Consider the following 21,574-nt stretch of genomic DNA (forward strand, 5'->3'; position numbering starts at 1 on the left):
GGCTTATTTTCACTCGGCGGCTGGAGTCTCCGCGAAGCGGATATCGCGACTAGTCACGAACGAAGGTAGATTTGCGAGATAGGGCCATAAACGTAAAGCCTATCCAGCGAGTAGTGTACGTTCCGTAAAGGTTCGCGCATGCGCAGATGCCATCCGGTATCCGGTAACACGGTAACGTAAAGAAGTATACGTTACAAGCTAAAACTCCCTATTAACTGTGGCTGCTGTCGACAACCCAGTGCGCGGGAGATGACGTTTAAGAGGATGAGGAATAAATTTTACTAGTTGCTATTGTTGCTTGAAGTAAGAAGACCTCTTACCGAGGGTAACAGCCCGGTCGCAAGAGTACTCTTGCGACCGGGCTGTTACCCTCGGTAAGAGGTCTTCTTACTTCAAGCAACAATAGCTCTGTGCCCACAGCCTGGCCCACGAGGGTGGCCTGACCATATGTATTACTTTATAGGCGATCTAGTCCCCAGGGTTTTTGCTGGTAAGCAAAGCCTTCCAATCGCGCTTTAATGATGGCCGCCATATTTCTGGTGTCTTCAGGATGTTTTTACGTGCTAGTACCACGGGGTAGAAGATATTGGGACGCGTGTCTGTACAATATTTGCGGTCTCTCTGATATGTTCCCAGATTACGCAGCGATTAAAACCATTTTGTGTGTTTTGCGCTTCCAACTACCATTCATGGCTTAAAACACTTCCCCTGCCTAACCTCCACAAGTCGAGTCTGACACCTGCGAATACATAGTATACCTTTCTCTCCCTCATGAACCCGACCGATTCCCTATCTTAGACATGCCTACCTCAGCTGAGGACGTGCCGAGTAACTTTTTAAGTGCGGAGCACTGTAGGGGCCCGGCTTGTCGTCCATCCATGCATCTCACGTGGCGTGATCACGCTCACAGTAAAGCGCTCAATACAGGTCATAACAATGGCTATCAATGCTGAAAACCGGGTTAAACTGAACGAACAAAGTCTAAAATAATATAATGGACAGAAAAACCAAGAAGTAATAGCAACGATTAACTTGAAATCGCTAAAAAAATGCCAGGCCTGCGCTGAAACCGCAGCACAGTCACAGCGAAAGCTGGAAGAGCGGCGTTTCTAGCGCCCGTTGTAAGCTCTCTTGGGGCTACAATACAAGTACACTAGAAAGGTACCCACTACGCCATAAATCACAATTTTTGTGAAGTTGGGAAGCACCTACTAAGCCATTATTCGTCATTATGCGGAGAAACGAGGCAACAGCTACACGTCTGTAAGGCATTATGTGCACTTTGTTGACGCGACGACTGATGACGATGAAGAATTATGGCTCAGCCCTTTGTAGTGGGCTGGATGCTTTAAACGGCCCACCAGTTATGTAATTTGCATTGGCTGACGCCCGGTCGCTATTTCCCTCTCCCGTCATGATGTATAACGTACGTTGACGTGGGGGAGAGACGGGGGGGGGGGGGCGAAGAACTTTACTGAGACCCCGAGGAAATGGATCATACGCTTATGGGCTTCCTTGGCAACCAATACAAGTGCACTTGCGAGGAACCCACTATGCTATAAATCATTCTAATTTTTGAGAAGTAGGGCAGCAGGCACTGTGCCATTTTTCGTAATTCTACGGAGAGCCGTGGTACCTGCTAAACTCATGCAAGCCATTATGCGCTCTTTGTTGATGCTGTGCCTGATGACGACGAAGAATTATGGCAGAGCCCTTTGTAATGGGTTGGAAGCATTCAACAACCTACTCGTTGCGCAATTCGCATTGTGTGACGCCTGGATACAGAATTCCCGTTGTGCGACGCTTGGTGCTTATTTTACTCTTCTACCACGCTATATTGCATGTGCTAATGTGGTTCCTTCCCGACATGAAGCCTGTATAGGACCTTTTTGCAAAGCAGTTTCAAGCACCGGCATGGCTCAGAGGTTGAATACTGGGCTCACACGCAGAGGGCCCAGGTTCGAACGTCGTTCCATCCTGGAATTTTTTCTTATTTCGTTTTTTTTTTTCTTATTTCGAGCAATACTGGTTACGGACACCGGCGGCGGCGGCGGACAACTACGGCGCCAAAAACGGCCGGTGAAATGATCTCATAACAGCTTTCGCTGTAAAACTATAGTGTTCTAGAATATTGGGTAGTGAGCATAGGCGTGCGCAGGGGGGGGGGGCAAAGGGGGCGAGAAGGGGGGGGCGCAAAGTCAGCCCTATACATTGTAGGGGGGGGCGATAGGGGGGGCGCAAAGGCAGCCGCATACATTGACATAATAGGGAGGGGGGGCGCTGCGACGAACCTTCGCCCCCCCTGAAGGGCAACCCTGCGCACGCTTATGGTAGTGAGCCCACTCTCCGGGGAGAGGGTACGTCGCCGCGGCGCAAGAAATGTAAACGAGTTTTCGTTTTCCTGAGTGCCCGCGTGGCGGCGCTACCATCGTCAGCAATCGGCTTCTCATTCACCCACCTGTACGATGGAATGTCCGTGACTTGGAAGCTGCCGGGTTTAGTTTATGCTGACGACCTGGTCTTGCTAGCCGAAAGCCCAATGGACCTGCAACAACTGGTCACCCTCGCTGCGACCCATCTGTACCACCTGGACCTGGCCTTCAATGCAAAGAAGTCTGCTGCGCTACAGTTGTCAGGCTCCTACCCTACTGCCGACATATACCTGCCAGGAGGAGATCAGATACAATGGGCCACTGAATATCGGTACCTCGGGGTGGTATTGAGCACCTCTGGTGACTTGTTGTGGTTGCATGAAGAAAATCTGCGCAAGACTTCGCGGAGAGCAGCAAACGTGCTGCGCCGGAAAAGCCTATGGGGATGCAACCGTTTCCTCCTCATCCGCGACTTGTGGAAGGCTGTTCACGTCCCAGGCCTCACATTTGCCAATGCCATACTGTGCCTCAGTGCGACAACCAGGCAGTGGCTGGAGCGTGGCCAACGGGAGGTGGGCCGCATGGCCCTTGGATGCCACGGGCGTGTCGCCATAGAGGCCATTCAGGGTGACCTGGGATGGTCCTCATTTGAGGCGCGCGAGGCGAGAAGTAAGGCTACATACGAAGGACGCCTGCGACTCATGGACGACGAACGGTGGCCCAGGCGACTGTTCAGATATGCGAGCCTAACCGGCACACAAACGCAGTGGTGCAGGCGCCTGGGCAACCTGAAAAGAAAGTTTGGCTTCTCTGCAAAACCTGTGATTGAGGACAAGATGTACAAGTGGGCCCATGCCGCGAAGACGCAGGTGTGTGAGGAGGAGACGGAGCAGTGGCGGCGTGCCATGGAAAATAAATCCACACTGCTCACATACCGCACTCACAAGGCTGACATTGGCACGGAGCCCCTTTATGATAACAGCGGTGGCAGTGCACTCCTTTTTGAGGCACGTGCAGGAGCTCTGCGTACATTGGCATACCGTCGCAGGTTCGACACATCTGTGGACGTGGCCCGGGCCATATGCCGAATATGCGGCGTTGAGGAGGAGACCACAGAACACCTCGTCCTCCGCTGCGCTGACCTGTGCCCGGGTCACGGAGAGGGCACCACTTTCCCGCTGGCACTGGGATTCCGAGGAGATACGGCGAACACAGCGGTGGCCAGAGCCGTCGACGTTACAAAACAGAGATTGGTGGAGTGGTGGCGCAGAACGCGCAGACAATGCCGACGCGCAGACAATGTAGACGTTCAGACAATGTCAATGTAGCCGGTCTGAAAGGAGACACTGGCTGGCTGTTGCAAACGTGACATTTCGTTATGTGTGTGTCTATCACATTTTTTTTCTTTCTTCCTTTTTTTTTTGGTTAAGGCACTTGACAGCTGCCTACCCGTTACAAAGGGCAGGACCACAATTCATCATCATGGGAGCCTTCGCGCCTTCGCCCCGCTGCTGCTGCTGCTGTGTTTCGTCGTCGCTGCAGGTTTTCGGCCGAGCATTGCTTCGTCAATGCGTTTCATTTTTCAGTTCCTGTAGTTGTGAATAATGTAGATTGGTAGCAAGACTTGTTCACGGGCTGCTTTTCATGTAAAGAACTCCATGCAGACAGCATTTTAGATGTGCTGACCATTGTGAAAGCAAGGCTTTGGCAAGAGGTTGGGTGCCGAAGCCATGCCTCAATACTCTCTCAAAAAATAATCCAATTCTATGTTGTTACGCGACTTCATTTTTACGTTAAGGGGCTAAACACAGACAGAGCAGGCAAACGCCAAAAAGCAAAGCACTTAAAGATAAGCCGCTGCTCTTAATTTTTTTCCTTGCTATAGAAGATTTTTTAAATTTTATTATTGTTCCTGCGTTTAGATTTTACAAGTGTAGGTTAAACTTGAAGTATGAATCTTCTCTGAATATTCTTTTTCTGTTTCACTGACCCAAATACAAGAAAATGCAAGATTTGAAAAACAAGCAAGATAGTATATGTTGCCACTCGCCATGCATACTATAGCAATAAACCCTTGAATAAGTGCCAACTCTGCTTAATTCAATTGTGAGTGGTGGCTTTGGTCCTTGGCGTACCATCAACAGTGCGATTAATCTGATCTACCAGAACGTCAGTAGATCTGTATAAAAATGCATGTGTTTGAATGGAAATGTGTCTATTATTTGTCATTTTTTTAGTATTTCTTCTGATTCAGTGTCTTTACTTATTGTGTGAACAATATGTGTTGAGTATTCATGTGCTTTTGTGAACTTTTTTAATTTATGCTATGCTAAGTATGCTATTGAAAATATTTAGCGTCTCTTTGTGAGTATTTTTCTAGCATCTATGGGGCTGTTTTAGGAGACATGCTTTTTGCCGCACACGCTGATAAGTACAAAATGGGGCAAGGCCCTCTTCAAGCTATTTAAGCTTTTTTCCATCTGTTTTCACTTTGAAAAAAAAAAAAATTAAAGTGATTGATACGCATGGCTTTTGTGGAGTAAGGTCATTGTGCTGCCCCACCAAATAAAATTTTCACTTATTTCCGTGAACGATTGTTGTCTACATTTTTCCACACCTTCATTACAAATTCATTTTTCTAAATACAGGAGTGCGGACAAATAGTTCTGTAGAAAAGAGTGCAAATGAACCTTTCAGAATTGCTAACTGAATTTTCCACTCAACTGATAGCGGTGTTTGCATGCAGTTTCTTACACAAATATAATTTCCAACATGTGAGGGGTCTTCAAGAAGCAAAATCTGATTGCATGGTCTACCCTTACTTTCGGTCTTTTATTTCTTGGGCATGATTAGGATAGGTCTTTCCTGCTGTGCACTCCCAGACATTTTCTTGCACTTTTCAGGAAAATATATCAACTGAGAGCGCGTAAGGTGCTTAAGTTTGTAGTAATATTGTTTTATTTAGTGAAAGTATGACTTCACTAAAGAGACTACCGAGTACAAACGCTAGCATGAAAATATTAGTCTTTTTTATCTAAAGGCAATCGATGTCAGTGCACGTTAAAGAACCCCAGGTGGTCGAAATTCCGCAGTCCTCCACTACGGCGTGCTTCATATCAGAAAGTGGTTCTGGCACGTAAAACCCCATAAATTAATTAATTATCTAAACGCAATAAAACTGCGAGATCTTTTTTTTTTAAGCGAGAGCTCGCTACTGCAATACAAAACTGGCGGTTTACAGCATATATTGCATCCGGTGCCCGCTGATGACGCGCTCATGTTTAGCGATACTTCATGCGCCAGAACGACGGCCAAAGCAAGAATATGCTCACGCAAAAGAAAAAAAAAGCAACGAAAATGACTATGTACAGGGGTTTCACAAGAGTAGTTTGTGCTTGAAGCGCTGGCAAACTAACCTTCGCGCTGAGGGCAGCAACGCGTGGCTTACATTGCAGGTGGTGGTGGCGCCATCTACCAGGTGAGACATAAAGTGCGTCAGTGCACGGCCTCCAGTCAGCCCACTAGCCCTTTCTAGAACACTTTAGTAAAACGCTTCGGAAACACGCGCCTGATTCCCGCGCCGCACAAGAGATGGCGCCACCGCCTCGGCAAAAGCCCGATAGCTCCTCCCATGCGCAATACACCGGCGCTCGGTCGCTGCATCTGGGGATTCTAACAACAGAACTAACAAGATTCTGCTCGTGCCGGGGAAACCGTACATGCTTACCTCAAACATTAACGTCATCGTCGGTGCGGAAGACCAGTGCTCGTCGCGGAAATCGGAACTCCTGCTGTACAGGCCTAAGCGCAGGGGCCCCAAACCGAAAGGTTGGAAGCCAGTAGAGGACGTCAGCATCACTCTTAGAACAGGTGAAGGCTGCATCATCCCCAGGGTGGACTCCCTCCGGGTTCTGGGTATGACTATAGAATCGAACGGCTCCAATAACCTGACGGTAACAAGACTCGCCAATAAAACGGACAATGCCATCAGACTTATAAGGAGGGTTGCCAACCGGCAACAGGGACTTGTGGAAGATAATCTCGTAAGGCTGGTGCACGCCTTTGTGATGTGCCACTTTACCTACGTTGCAGCCATGCACAACTGGCAGAGAGCGGAGCGTGACAAGCTCAACACGTTAATCAGGAAGGCCATCAAGAGAGCTCTCGGGCTCCCTATGTACACAAGCTCGGAGAGACTGTTTCGTCTCGGAATGCACAACACGCTGGAAGAAATTGCGGAGGCTCAGGAGAGGGCGCAATTCGCCAGGCTGTCCACCACGCGTTCCGGTAGGGACATTCTGCGAGAGTTGGGGACTCCAGCGACGGAAATTGAGTCTCGCTTCTGCAGCATTCCTCGTGAACAGCGAGGACGAATCACCGTTGTCCCCATCCCGCGAAACGTCCACCCCGAGCATAACGATGGTAGGAGACGGGCCAGGGCAAAGGCTCTTTTAGAAAGGGCTCACGATCAGGCCGAGGACTGTTGCTTCGTCGACGCGGCCCGGTATCCCGAGGGGAAGGCGTATGTGGCAGTGAGCATCAACCACGAGGGGATAATCACGAACTCGACAACGGTCCGGACGACAGCAGCCGAAATAGCGGAGCAAGCTGCGATTGCGTTAGCCTTGCTGGACAACAAGAGGTCCACGATTTACAGCGACTCGAGATCAGCGATTAGAGCATTTGCCAAGGGCACCATCTCGGAACCGGCCTTGCGGATCCTCCGGGACAAGAACATCGAGCCACACACACTCGTCTGGTTCCCAGCTCACATGGGACAGATCAAGGGAGCCCCGCCAAATCTCAATGAGTCGGCCCACATAGCTGCGCGAGGACTAGTAGACCGCGTAGCTACCGGAGGGCGCGCTGAGGTTTTGGAGAATCGGGACCCGCCCACCTCGTATAACGAAATTACCAAACATTTTTACCTGGGGCGGAGACAGTACCCTCCACCACACAGAAAATTAAGCAGACCACATGCTCTGACACTCAGGCTACTTCAAGTCGGGGCGTACCCTAACCCCGCGCTATTGCACAAGATCTATCCTGAAATACAGCCAACTAATGCATGTTCATTATGCGCAGATATCGCTAATCTCGACCATATGCTCTGGCGGTGCCCCGCGTTACACGGCGGCGAAGTCATCACGCCGTCAAAATGGGAAGAAGTTATTACAAGCTCCGGACTCGAAGCACAACTATGGGCAGTCCAACGGGCCCGCGACGCAGCAGAGAGACTAGGTCTTTCTGTTCCGACGTGGGAGCGGCCCGCAACGTGCTAGGGCGCGTTCCGAGGGACCGAAATAAAGTTTATTCATCCATTTATCGTCGGTGCGGTAAACGGAGCAGTGAGAACTCTACGAACGGGAATCGCTGGGTGGCCCCTGCTACGCACTTCCTCAGGTATCGCGGTAGTGGAGCTACATTTCGCTTATTTTTAAATGCGAAGCATTTCTTAGCGAACCTTTGGTACTTTGAGCGTTTCTGTCTACGCACCTATCTATTTTTCTATCTAGCCGCCTCTGAGTGCTCTCATGATCACCTCCTTAACTTGGTGTAGACCAAAATTGACATGGGAGGGTAAGAGGATTTGGCGAATATGACTGTCTGGTCATGACATGAATAACGTGAAAATCCTGTCGCGTACGTCATCAAACCCTTTCCTCCAGACACGTGCGGCACATAACCGTTTACCACGGGCCGCGGTGTACGGGTATGCGACACAGGTGATTGACAGTTTATATATCTGCCCAGAAACGGCGAGAACAGAAACTGGCAATTTATACCGAGAGCGTTAAGAAAAACCGACACCGCAGGGTTGACCCGACGAATGGAAAGAATAAGAATTAGGATCCCAGCGGGAATCAAACCAAGGACTTCTGCGTGGCAATCAGGTATTCTACCACAGAGCCACGCCAGGTCTATAAAGTGGTGTGGAAAAAACACCAGGCCTGTTGTGACGCTGGCTATATAATTTTACAACACAGCAATAAACACTACATATGGACTCCTACGATAAAGGCGTCATATCAGATTAACGGCTGTGGTTCCAGTGTTGGCTCCGCTTTTATAGCAATCTAACAACAATTACATTTGTATTCCTACGATTCAGCAAGCTATATTGAAGTAGAGTGTACTAGAACAGGGAGTGCTCGGAACAACGGCCGCAGCACCAATGTACTGAAAGTCAAGCCCAAAGAGGGACAATCCACCTGCGGCGCTGCGATCGGTAGTCTGCAATGTGCCGTCATCTAAGAGTTTGCGCGCGGCTCCTCCAATGTGGGGCAGGGGTAGAATTCCCGCTTCCCACTCAAAAGGCCCGGGTTCGAATCGCAGCAGTAAATTGTGGGTTTTTATTCTTAGTGTCATCTTTTACTGCCGTGTTGGTTTTCCTTTGTTTCGTAAAACTAGCTTCTGTTGCTACGTGTTGCTACAAAAAGTAATGTAAAATGTGAAATCTCGTTTCGAGTCTCGTATTCACGAAAATCTCGGAGGCCATACCTTACGTTTTTGTTCAATCCCGAGCGGTGGCGCTGCAAATAACTGCGCTCACTGCTAAAATTCTATTTTACTTCACATTTTGCGTCCCTTTTTGAACCAACACGTAGCAACTGAAGCTAGTTTTAAGAAACAAGGGAAGACCAACACAGCTATAAAATGTAACACTAAGATTAATAACCCACCATCTACAGCTGCGATTCGAACCCGGGCCTTTTGAGTGGGAAGCGGGCATTCTACCCCTGCACCACTTCGGCGGAGCCGCGCGCAACTCTTAAATGACGACACATTGCAGACTACCGATCGCAGCGCTGCAAGCGGATTGACCCTGTTTGGGCTCCAATTTTCGAAGTTCGTTCTGGGCACTCCTCTGTTTCGATAATACTCACGACTGTGCTCTAAAGTTAGTGCTGTCGTTACGTCAGGCCACGAGTCACCCTTTAAGCGCCAGTGTTGTCGACGTGCCTGGTAAGCCCACGATGTGCACACAGCTACTACACTTACAAAAAACCCGTTGACTCACCTAGTAACGCTTCGCTCAAAGCCATAAAATACAGCATAGAAGTAATCGCTGAGTGCTTCGCATGAAACCTATTCCCACAACGCGTGGAATATGCCGAATTTTTTTTTCTGGGAAACCAACCTGCAATTTTGTCGTTTCAGCCGCGTAATATGTGCTTGTCAGTCAAGGTGTAGTTTCTAGAGTTACTATATTATGCGAAGGATAACACAAAACCCCATTTCTTGCCACAAAAAATGGCGAAACTACAAGATGCGCGCGCTTCAATAAAAGCAATTTCTGCGAAGTCATAATAAACCGGCCAACAAGTAGCACCATTTGCTTTTTTTTTTACGTGGAAGAAAGGAAGGAAAAAACAAGCGGAAAGACATGGAGGTTAGCCACTTCTCAGACCGGCTGGCTACCCTGTGCTGGGAGAAGGTATACGTACCTGGTAAATGTACTCTTCCATGCAAAAATTCCGCAGGCACAGATACTAACTGAAACTTTTTCCAATCCACATACCTCTTTCAATGTTTCGAGGCGATGGTACTGGCGAAATCGTAGTGTGACACATAACATTGCATTGGTTCATGTGAAACCGACCACGTGACTTCCACCACTTGCTCTTGCCATTTCGCACAATTATGCACTCGGCAAACTTGCCGCTTCGCGTGAATCTGGCGAAAATAGCAGCAGCGAGCGGCAGTGGTTTCAGATTCACGTTCACGACGCTTCCGCCATGCGGCGTGCGCGGCACGCGTTTTGCGACAACGGTGACTATGACGTCACTTGATTTTGTTTTAATGCTTTCTTTTTATGATTTGTAGCACATAAGTCTAAGTCCCTAGGTTTCCCCTCGCCCTAGAAAAAAAAAAGATCTAGGGACCTTATGCAGCACGTCTGACGATCAAATGAACCCTTTACGCTTTGCTCATTTTTAACGCATGAACCTTTCCCCACTTTAACTGACTGTGTGCAGATAGTTCGCTGTACCGCAAGAAATATGCGGTGCGTAGCGAGCACGAAATGCGAGTGACTTTTTTTTCTTTTTTGCGATAAACACATACACGTGTCGTCACGGTTTTGCCATAATCCTATGAAACAAGCGCCGTACAATCCACATCGAACTCCGAACGACAAAGAGCATTCAGTGTCCTTTAGAACACACCAATGATTTTAAAAATAAGGACAAAGAGAGATACACACAACACATGAGTTTAAATTCAATTTTAGTGCTTGCAGTGCGTAGTGCGTACATCTACTCGACGTTCTGCAGATCATGTGCAACTGACTAGCCTGCCAGCACCTCCTAAGCCTTCAGTGTTCGAAAATTTTGCGCTGAAATAAAAGTAACAGCCGCGTATCCAATGAGACGCGGTCGCCGCAATGCCGAGATTCATTTATCTGTTTCAAACGAGCTTGCTAAATAAAACCATAAATGGACGTGCTACCTACTCGGCCGGGTCGTAGCTCGCTTGCGTCATTCCGAAAAGCCCACAATTCTACAGATGCGCAGATGAATAAATGCGGGAACAAAAGAAGAAAACCCGACGCAAAATAAACCGAACACCACACCGACGCTCGCGAAATTTCTGGGCACAAAAAAAAAAAAAAACCGCCTCGCCACCGCCCACCTGAAAACAAACCAAAACGCACGCGTGCTTTTGACCACGTGACCCCTCTGAACCAATCGGCATTCGCGTTGGGTGACTCAGTCTCGCGCTCTCTCTCCGATTCTCGATTGTTCGAGATCACCCGCGAAGCGAACGCGCGCCTGTTTAAAAGCGAGCGGGAGTGCGCCGTTCGGTTCAGATTTTCTCAGTTCGTCAGACCAGCGCTGGTCAGACTCAACGTTGAGCGTGAAGATTTGCATTTGCCTGAACGCATCCACTGTCATCGAGCAGCAATAATGGCTCGGTTTCCGATGTTGTACGGGGGCAACTGGGGTCCCTCCGAGTTCGCCTTCAATGACGGCTTCAGATCCAGGCTCCATGAATACCTTGACGGTGAGCTGTTCGACCCTTCGTCCTTCCACCAGCGGTTCCACCTGGAGCCCGGCCGGTTGGGTGGGGCCGTCGCCGAACCGCTGCAGAACCAGCCGGGCGAGACCGGTGTTCGCACCGGTGGCAAGTTTGCCATCAAAGTTGACATCCGGCACTTCTCTCCCGAAGAGATCACCGTCAAGGCCAAGGACAAGAGCGTCATCGTCCACTGCAAGCACGAAGAAAAGTCGGACGACCGCGGTTGCTACGTGCAGCGCGAGGTCAACTGGCGCTACGACTTGCCAGAGGACGTCGACCCGCAGTCGGTCATATGTCAGCTGACCCCGATGGGCTACCTCGCCCTGGAAGCCCCTCGCAAGAACCCCCCTCCCAAGGTGGACAAGAGTGAGCGCATACCCATCGAGGTTTGTCACGAGTCCAGCGGCAGTGGTGACAAGAAGTGAGCACTAACCTTTAAGTCTATCTGCTCGGAGGTTGAATTCCTTCTGTGTTGGTGAGACTGGGCATCTGGGACTGGGCATCTGTCGCCGCTGAGCTAGCGGCTGCTTCGGAACGCTGGAATACCAGCGTAACCAAAGCGGGAAGATCAACTTGTTGCGAGCTGGTATCGAAGGGAGCTTTCCAGGGACCTTTTTTGTTTTGCTTTTTGTAGTGTATGAACTTTGGTTGTGCTCAAAGTTACATGTTTGTTATGCTGTTAATAAAGTTTCTTTGTATTAGAGTGCAGTGTGGTAATCTTGGGTTGTGCGCCTGTGTGAGCTGTCGCCGAGTTGCTTGACCCAGCAAGTGCTTACTTTACTCTGATACTGCACGATGCAAGTTTATTCAAATGTAGTAATTATTATATGTGAGCATGACTATTGGCATAGTTCTTCGCTATTGACTTTGGCTTTATTGGCATAGTTCTTCAGGGCTGTGCTTTCGGTTTGATCCAATGTAGCTTGAAAACTGTATCTTAAATTTGGCAGGGTGGAGTAACATGTTTCGAAAAATGACAGGCAGCAATGAGGAATGCACCGATATTCAAGTTATGATTGTGGCACGCCTTCTTCTTGTTTTATTTTGATGTATTCGGGCTTGACCAGCAAGGACGGTTATCAACGCTTGACGATGACCGCGCCGCAGTGTTCGAGAAGTTTCGCGATTGTAATAGATCGTTTTGTTAAAGGGACTGTCTACCGCTCGGAAAAATTTTTGATTGTGGTGAAAATGAGAAGATCGTTCGTCACATCGGCGGCGACGAGCATGCTTTTGCCCCATAAAAAAAAGGAATTATATTCTTAATTTGATGTTGAAAATCGTGAAAGAATCGTGTGAGCAATCCTCACAGGTAGACTCATTTTGCTTAAAAACAAACATATATAGCTTGAAATTTTATTTTATACACTTGAGGCACCTTTCGGTTGCGTCAGAGAGTAATTTTTTGTTTTTTCACGCGTCCAAAAAGGTGCCCGGTGGCGCTGCTTGCGGTGCCGTCTTCGATTTCGTCTGCGTCAACTCATGCGCTATGCCATGCGGCTCTCCGCGCTGGTCGAACAGTGCCGCTGTATTGTTGTTAGGATGTCTCACATATGCTGCGCCGTGAAGGCGCGAATTTATTGTCTCCTTTTGATGAATCGGCTTGATTTGGATTGCGGCAGCAGTCCTAAATTAAACGCATAGACAGCGATTACAGCAAAACAAGTGTTCTGTAATCGCATAATCAGGCTTCATTTAACCGCTAGCGCGCTGAAAATGACTGTTACATTCATTACAATAAGGGTTCAGCGAAGATAAAGTAATCCTACAGAAATCACATGTGCTTTTGGTTTTAATTTTTACCGGCACTACAATCGTCATCGCGCCCACCAACCAGTGTTGTGGGCATGTTTCACGCCAATGGAAGAAGACCGAACGCAGAAAAATTCTGTTTTAAAAATTTCTACTCACTTTTCAGAGAAACCGCTGCAAGGCTCGACACTTCCGACGGTACGCTTTCTATTGCGGTGCAAAACAGAAAAACGATGAAGGACGGTAGACAGTTCCTTTAAGATTGCGCGCAGGACACGAACAGTCTAGATTATTCCAGAGCTTGCGCGACCAGCAGTGATTAGACTGGAAACTTATAGATGCGTGATGTATAAAAGACGCGTCCCAGCCATAAGCAGTTTTTCGACGGCCGACGCCCAGTTCGCCGTTATCAGTGTACAGCGTGTATTGCTGTAGTTTGAGTTTTCATTTCCCGGCCACAAGTTCGGTCAAAAAAAGAGTTTCATCTTGACCACGCCAGCTGTCGACGTCACGACCACGAGACATCTGGTGTCAGGAGGTCGTCTCTCTCTGGTGTCACGGGTCATCACTCTAGCAGCACCTCACACTCACACCAACACTCTAGTGCTGCTTTGTGATCCGGACGCCACCGCGGGGCTCTGACCCAAGCCCAAGCCGCGATGAAGACGACGCTAAAGACAACCCAGACCGTCGAACTAGCCGCCGGCAGCAGGGACTACACCCAGAGTACGGGCTCCTTCCCAAAACACCAGGCAGCCGAAGACCGGCACATCGACCGCCGAGACGATGACAACCCCCCTGCCGCCTACAACGGTCGTGATGCAACAGTCAAGGGAGCCACCGACAATCGCAGCGCTCGTGCGGGAGGAGCTGCGCAAGCTGGTATACCTTCGGCGCAGCCTCAAGTATTCGATCGCCGACATGGTCCGCGAGGAAATCCAGCAGTCGCTGGGCACCCCCGATTCAGCGCAGCCGCAAGCTATGAGCTCTGCTGCTGCAGCCCGACGCAACGACCCCCCCCCCCCCTCTCCTCGCCCACCTCAAGACGCCGCGCCGCCCCAGCAGTGCCGCCGCCATGCACCACCACCGCCACCACCGACGTCATACCACCCGCCAGCCGGCCAGCGATACATGCCGAGGAAGACCGATGTTTGGCGTGTCCCCGACCATCGCCCACTCTGCTACCATTGCGGAGAAGCTGGTCACACCTACCGCCGCTGCCAGTACCGACAGATGGGATTGCGTGGGTTTGCCATTGACGCGCCGCGTCCACAGCGGGGTGAACGACCACGCGACATCGCCGACTACCTCGCAGGAGCACAGTGGACCATGAGCGTCGGCAGGATTTTGTCTTGGGGGTGCAAGCCTGTGTTGCATCGCGGCTGGTAGAGCGCTGGTGTAGCTTGGGTGGGGGCAAGTGCTGGTGTGGCTTGAGGGGGTCAAGTGCCCCTTTTGCACCCCTCTGCCGACGCCCATGCAGTGGACACCCCGACAACCTTCCCGTTCGCCGTCGCCAGGCCGCTACGTCTCTCTCCAACGCCGACCATACACTGGCCTAACTCGGGGCCTGTCACCTAGCCCGTATCCGGAAAACTAAGGGCAGCAACCGATGGAGGTGCGGTTGCTGTACAACGAAATACCGAAGATCCTCCGCCGCGGATGACGACGCCACGACGAAACCTTCAGGACATGACGCGAACCACACAGAGCCCCGACGACGAAACCTCGCGGACCGAAGTAGACCTGACGACGCAACGGGGAAGCAGCGGAAAAAACCGACGTAGCCGTGACCCGACGCCACGGCCTAACTGTAACGCGAGACGACGAACTAGCGACCTCGACATTCTTATCGACGGCCACAAAGTCACAGCTCTCGTCGACACCGGCCTGGGAAGGCCCCGAAATCCGGACAGCTGGAGGTCATCTAGTAAAGCCGGAGGGAATCTGCAGAGCTAGACTCACCATTAACAACCGGATTTATCCCGTGAACTTCGTAGTCCTGCAGCGTTGCTCGAGAGATGTTATCCTTGGTATGGACTTCTTAAGCCTTCATGGTGCAGTCATCGATCTGAGATCCAAGTCGATAACACTATCCCCAGAAAAAAACGCCAGGCCTGCGCTGAAATCGCAGCACAGTCACAGCGAAAGCTGGAAGAGCGGCGTTTCTAGATCCCGTTGTAAACTCTCTTGGGGCTACACTAGAAAGGTACCCACTACGCCATAAATCGCAATTTTTGTGAAGTTGGGAAGCACCTACTAAGCCATTATTCGTCATTCTGCGGTGAAGCGAGGCACCAGCTACACATCTGTAAGGCATTATGTGCACTTTGTTGACGCGACGACTGATGACGATGAAGAATTACGGCTCAGCCCTTTGTAATGGGTTGGAAGCTTTAAATGGACCGACAACTGGCCAGAACGTGTGATTAGATCCTGGTGGAAATGAAAAGGCCATGAATTATAGTGACGGATTCCAGAATACTTTTCGCGATCTGAGTAGCATTTATATTTTTAAATCGCGTTTAAAAGTAACAAAAACCGGTATGTCGCGCCGCCTAGCGCGAGCGCCATGAACCAGACGTATGCAGTCTTAAGCACTTTGTTGTACGTAGTCTAAAGCTTTTACACGCACCAGAACGAGGGTTGAAAATTTGAATATGTATGTTATTGTCAATTCCCGTTTGTTTCTAAGGTAAAAGAAGTAAAGCATGAGATGCGGCGCTGCTTTTGTGGCTTCCAGTGAAACGGAGGCTGCGGCGCATGCGCGCGGCGTCCGGCGGCGTTTCCCGCGTAGCTCGACTCTCGTCTGCTCTCGTCGTATCGAACTTATGAAGAGTAGCACGCGAGTTTGCGCTGCTGCTCGCAAAATGCCATCGACTTACTGTTCTGTGAAAGATTGCTACCACTTCATGAACAGCACTGCAGGTGTATCCTACCCATGGGCGTCCGGAGGGGGGTGCAAGGGGGGGCGGCTGCCCCCACCCCCCCCTTGAATTTCGGATAATATCTTTCTATGCAGTAGCAATAAGCTGCACGCGTTCGTTAGCACACAAAAGGTCCGCATATCCGTGTGAAACGGCCTTCAGGATTGCCAGCCAACTTTGCACGTTATTACATATTATTGACTAACCTTGCCGGTCAAGTCACGGTAGTGAACCCCCCCCCCCCCCCCACCATGAATGCACCCCCCTGGAAAAATTTTCCGCGGACGCCCTTGATCCTACCACTTGTTTCGTTTTCGAAGGCTTAGCTTGGTTTGGCTTGACTAAAATGTGATAAAGCGACCTGTGTACGGCCAAAGTACTTCTATAAGAAGCCCCAGAAAAACGATATTGTAAAATAATTTAATAGGCTAGAAAGCAGTAGTCGCGGCACCGCAAGCTTTGCAAACGTAACATTGCCTTTTCATACTTAGGACATAACTTGTCACCACTGCTGGCGTATAATCGCTATCGCGCACACCTCTCACTGTTTGCAGCATGTGATATTAAGACTGCATAATCGCTGCAGATCGAAAAACTCTGATTACAAATGTTTTACGGCGTTCTCCGCGTTACCACTCCGTGATTAGAAGCTCTGACTGGTAAGCTTCCCATTGCACTAAAAACGGGTACCACAAAAGTTGGTTGTCCGTCCCTTTCAACGGCCCACCAGTTATGTAACTTGCATTGGGTGACGCCCGGTCGCTATTTCCCTCTCCCGTCATGCTGTATAACATACGCTGACGTGGGAGAGAGACGGGGGGGGGGGGGGCGGCGATGAACAGTACTGAGACCCCGAGGAAATGGATCATGCGCTTATGGGCTTCCTTGGCAACCAAGACAAGTGCACTTGCGAGGAACCCACTATGCTATAAATCACTGTAATTTTACTGAGACCCCGAGGAAATGGATCATGCGCTTATGGGCTTCCTTGGCAACCAATACAAGTGCACTTGCGAGGAATCCACTACGCTATAAATCATTGTAATTTTTGAGAGGTAGGGCAGCAGGCACTGTACCATTTTTCGTCATTCTACGGAGAGCCGTGGTACCTGCTAAACGCAAGGCATTATGCGCACTTTGTTGATGCTGTGCCTGATGACGACGAAGAATTATGGCAGAGCCCTTTGTAATGGGTTGGAAGCATTCAACAACCTACTCGTTGCGCAATTCGCATTGTGTGACGCCTGGTTACAGAATTCGCGTTGTGCGACGCTTGGTGCTTATTTTACTCTTCTACAACGCTATATTGCATATGCTAATGTGGTTCCTTCCCGACATGAAGCCTGTATAGAACCTTTTTGCAAAGCAGTTTGAAGCACCGGCATGGCTCAGAGGTTGAATACTGGGCTCCCACGCACAGAGCCCAGGTTCGAACCTCGTTCCATCCTGGAATTTTTTCTTATTTCGTTTTTTTTTTCTTATTTCGAGCGATACTGGTTACGGACACCGGCGGCGGCGGCGGACAACTACGGCGCCAAGCGCCAAAAACGGCCGGTGAAATGATCTCATAACAGCTTTCCCTGTAAAAGCACTACCGCCGTACACGCCGCCAGGGAAGCGCGCCTTGAATGTGCTGGAAGACCAGGTCACCATTCCGCCTCTATCCAACGTCATCATTTCCGTCGGCACTGAAGAACCCGCAGACTTGAAGGCGTCATTGCGGGCGTTCAGCACATGCTTCTGAACCGTCAGATTTGCGTCGCAAGAGGCATAGCCGAGCTGCGCGATGGCAAAGCATAGGAGTGCTGACAAACTTCAGCCACGAATATAGACACCTCAACATTGGTACGACAGTCGCCTACATCGACGAATTCGTGGACTCCAGCAATGCTTTCGCCCTCTTCGATGCTACCGAACCTGCTTCGCAGGATTTCGACGTGAACCCGAGCCTCCCGATGCGCAAGCCAGACCAGCTTAAAGCCCTGCTCCTGCTTCTTGTCGTCAAGAATTCGACAGACCAGTCGCGAAACATCGCATCGTAACAGAACGAGGTGCTCGACCAATCAGTCAGAGCCCGTACCGAGTTTCGACGCGAGAACGCGAGGCCGTTAAGAAACAGGTCATCGAAATGCTACGCGACGACATCATCCAGCCGTCGAAGAGTTCGTGGGCATCCCTCGTGGTGCTAGTGAAGAAGGATGGGACTCTATACTGTTGCGTCGATTATCGTCGCCTGAACAAAGTTACGAAGGACGTGTATCCCCTTCCCCGGATAGACGACGCCCTGGATCGATTACACAACGCAAAGTACTTTTCGTCGATGGACCTCAAGACCGGTTACTGGCAAATATAAGTCGACGAGAGAGACCGAGGAAAGACTAACACCAGACGGCCTGCTTGAGTACAAGGACATTGCTGTGTTGTGGGTGGCAGTCCCGACGCAGCAGCAGTCGAGGAAGACCGGAGGTGACCGGCGGGGACGCCAACCAACCACGAACACGCGGTTTGGCGCGAAGCGCCGAAGAAGAACGAAACGTCCGCACTCCAAGAGTACTCTTCGCACACTGCCTTTATTTACACGTCGCCTGTTGAAACATGAATGCCAGAGCGGCGCACAGTCAATGTAAATTGGCGTCGTGCTCTTCGCGAGTACGTCCCCACACCAAAATGTCATCCAAGTAACAAAGCGCGCCAGTGAAACCCTGAAGAATTATAGACATTCTCTGAAACACTGCAGGGGCAGATACAAGCCCGAAACACACGCGGCGAAAACGAAACAAGCCTTCGTGCGATACAAATGTGGTTAAGTCCCTACTGCACTCGTAAAGTTCTACTTGGCGGTAGGCGGACGCGAGGTCCAGCTTAGAAAAACATACCGCTCCGGAGAGCTGCTGAAGAAGCTCTTCAATGTGGGGAAGAGGAAACACATCTATGATGATCGCCTTGTTAGGTTCCCGTAAGTCGACGCATAGTCGAAGGGATCGGTCTTTTTTCTTGACGACGACTAGCGGAGATACCCAGTCGGAAGCAGAGACAGGCTCGATGATTCCGCTGGCTTGAAGGCGGGGCAGTTCCGCAGAGACTTGCTGACGGGGAAGAAGACGAATGCGGCGAAGCTTGGCACGCACAAGGCACACACCTGGTCGACGCGTCACCTTATGCACAAAACCGCGCACGCAACCCAGTTCACGGGTGAACAGGTGGCGGAATTCAGAAGGCGCGTTGGCCGGAAGATAATCTTGGACGTCGACTTGAGCACACGTCATAGACGCACCGAGAATATGGATGGAAAGGCCCTGACGGCATCACGTCCCAGAAGTGAGGTGCCATGAGCAGCAACATAAAAAGTAATAAACGCAGTACGACTGCGATATGAAACTTGCGCAGTAAGGTGACCCAAATTATCAATTCTTTCCTTAGAATACGTTTGTAGAACGATGTCACGTGTGAAGGCGAAAGCCGAATGTTGGAAAAATGACCATAGTAGTCAGCGGCACTGATTAAAGAGACTGATGCACCAGTGTCCACCAGAAATGACAAGGGCACGTTGCCCACTGAAGTTACGATGCTGGGCTCGGGCGTTGCGGGGAGGCCATCCACATTAAGAACAGTGACCGTGTTGGTCTGCTCAGCGCTCGAAGAAGCAGGTGAAGAAACTGGTTGAGGAATATTTGCAAGACGAGAATTGGATACGGACTGGAAATGTCCGATTTTTCCGCACGCAAGATAAGTACGGTTCCTCGCGGGACACTGCGCAAAATTGGCTAAATGCCGAGCCGATCCGCAACGATAACAATGTGCGGTTGAACTTTGCGAAGAAAAATGCGGACGCGAGCTCAAAGCTCGATGTTGATCCGGAGAGACTGAATTTGACGGCATGGGGTCGCCATTTTGACGGCTTCCTCGCTCCCGCGAAGCGGAGGGGCCGCCATGTTGGCCGCCACGGAAAGGCTGTGCAGACGGGCGGCCATGTTGACCGCCGCGCCGAGACGAAGGGCCGCCATGTTGACGCGTTCCGTGAAACAAAGAACCGCCGTCTTGGGCCCCCGAAGCGGAATGCTGCTGCACTGAGTGCGGATCGAATTGCTCCAACTGGGAGCGAATGAGCTCATCCTCTGGCGCAATCGAGAGGGCTTCGGATAATGAAATCGGGGAGCCTTTCTGAAGAAGCCGGCAGCGAACGTTTTGCGAGGCTACCCCGGTGAAAAGTTGATGGCGGATCATACCGCTCTCGAGCGCTCCGAATCCGCACGACGCGGCAAGGGATCTCAAGCTTGTAATGAAATCGGCGACTTGTTCGCCCGGCAGTTGTCGCCTTTCTTGGAATTTCGCACGTGCGAGATAGTCGCACGAGGCATCTTTGAAATGCTCGTCGAACAGAGCGACGGCGTCCTGAAATACATCCAACGCCGGCGTCGACGCAGACGCGTTGGCGGCGGTCAGAGTATAGAAGAGTTTTAATCCGGCGTGGCCTAATGCGTTTAGAAGGAGGGCCTTGCGACGCTCGGGCTTGGTGGCGTCCTCCCCGGCAGCGTCGGCGTAAGCCTGGAAGATTAATGTCCAGTCAGACCACGGGATTGGAGGGTCCCCGGGCGAAGAAACAACGGCAGGGGAATGGGAGACGCCCTGTCGAACAAGAAAGCGAAGCGATGAAGGCCGGAACGAAAGAACTGACGCCGGTAGAATCGCTTTAACGAAGAACGGCAGAGGCGGCTTAACGTGACGGAAGCGACGCAGCAGCCACCATGGTCAGAAGAACGCGAGTAGGCTTAGCAGTGCGGGTTCGTTGTGACGAAAGAAACGAAGAGTACACCGAAAAAAATGTTCTTACGAGACCTCGTTGCTATTGCTGTGTTGTGGGTAGCACTCCCGACGCAGCAGCAGTCGAGGAAGACCGGAGGTGACCGGCGGGGACGCCAACCAACCACGAACACGCGCTTTGGCGCGAAGCGCCGAAGAAGAACGAAACGTCCACACTCCACACTGCCTTTATTTACACGTCACCGGTTGAAACATGAATGCCAGAGCGGCGCCCCCTGGCATTCTCACAGTCAATTCAGAAACCGAAACATATCATGAAATGTAAAACCGAAACTGGTTAATAAAATCACAATACAACAGTCATGTCCCTTGGCCTTTGCTCGGCACCTGCGACTTTACAGTGGGTTATGGATACGGTACTGGCCGGCTTGAAGTGGCAGACGTGCCTCGTGTACTTGGACGACGTCGTTGTGTTTTCCTCAAACTTCTACGAACACCTTCGGCGCCTTGAAGCTGTAGTTCAAGCAATCAAGACCTCCGGACTCACGCTGAAGCCCGAAAAGTGCCGCTTCGCGTACGAGGAGCTCTTGTTTTTGGGTCACTTGATCAGCAAGGATGGTGTTCGCCTGGACCCGCGGAAAACTAAAACAGCTGCCATCGCTGCCCCCTCCGCCCCCCCGCCCCGACAAGAAGGCCGTACGCCGTTTTCTCGGCTTGTGCGCCTACTAGACCGCTTCGTCAAGG

At 50.6% G+C, this 21,574-nt stretch overlaps 1 protein-coding gene across 1 annotated transcript; it reads left to right on the plus strand.

Annotated features, from left to right (window-relative positions):
* Nucleotides 1-11,281: 11,281 nt before the first annotated feature.
* Nucleotides 11,282-11,826, plus strand: LOC119404121 (heat shock protein Hsp-12.2). Its single transcript, XM_037670723.2, has one exon. It carries the CDS (start codon nucleotides 11,282-11,284, stop codon nucleotides 11,816-11,818), a length of 537 nt encoding a protein of 178 aa, XP_037526651.1. The 3' UTR covers nucleotides 11,819-11,826.
* The last annotated feature ends 9,748 nt before the right edge of the window (nucleotides 11,827-21,574 follow it).

Source organism: Rhipicephalus sanguineus, chromosome 9, assembly GCF_013339695.2.
Source record: "Rhipicephalus sanguineus isolate Rsan-2018 chromosome 9, BIME_Rsan_1.4, whole genome shotgun sequence".
NCBI classification, from domain to species: Eukaryota; Metazoa; Arthropoda; class Arachnida; order Ixodida; family Ixodidae; genus Rhipicephalus; species Rhipicephalus sanguineus.

Excerpts from the sequence above, each read along its gene's own strand:
- LOC119404121 (XM_037670723.2), top strand. The coding sequence starts at position 11,282 with ATGGCTCGGTTTCCGATGTTGTACGGGGGCAACTGGGGTCCCTCCGAG.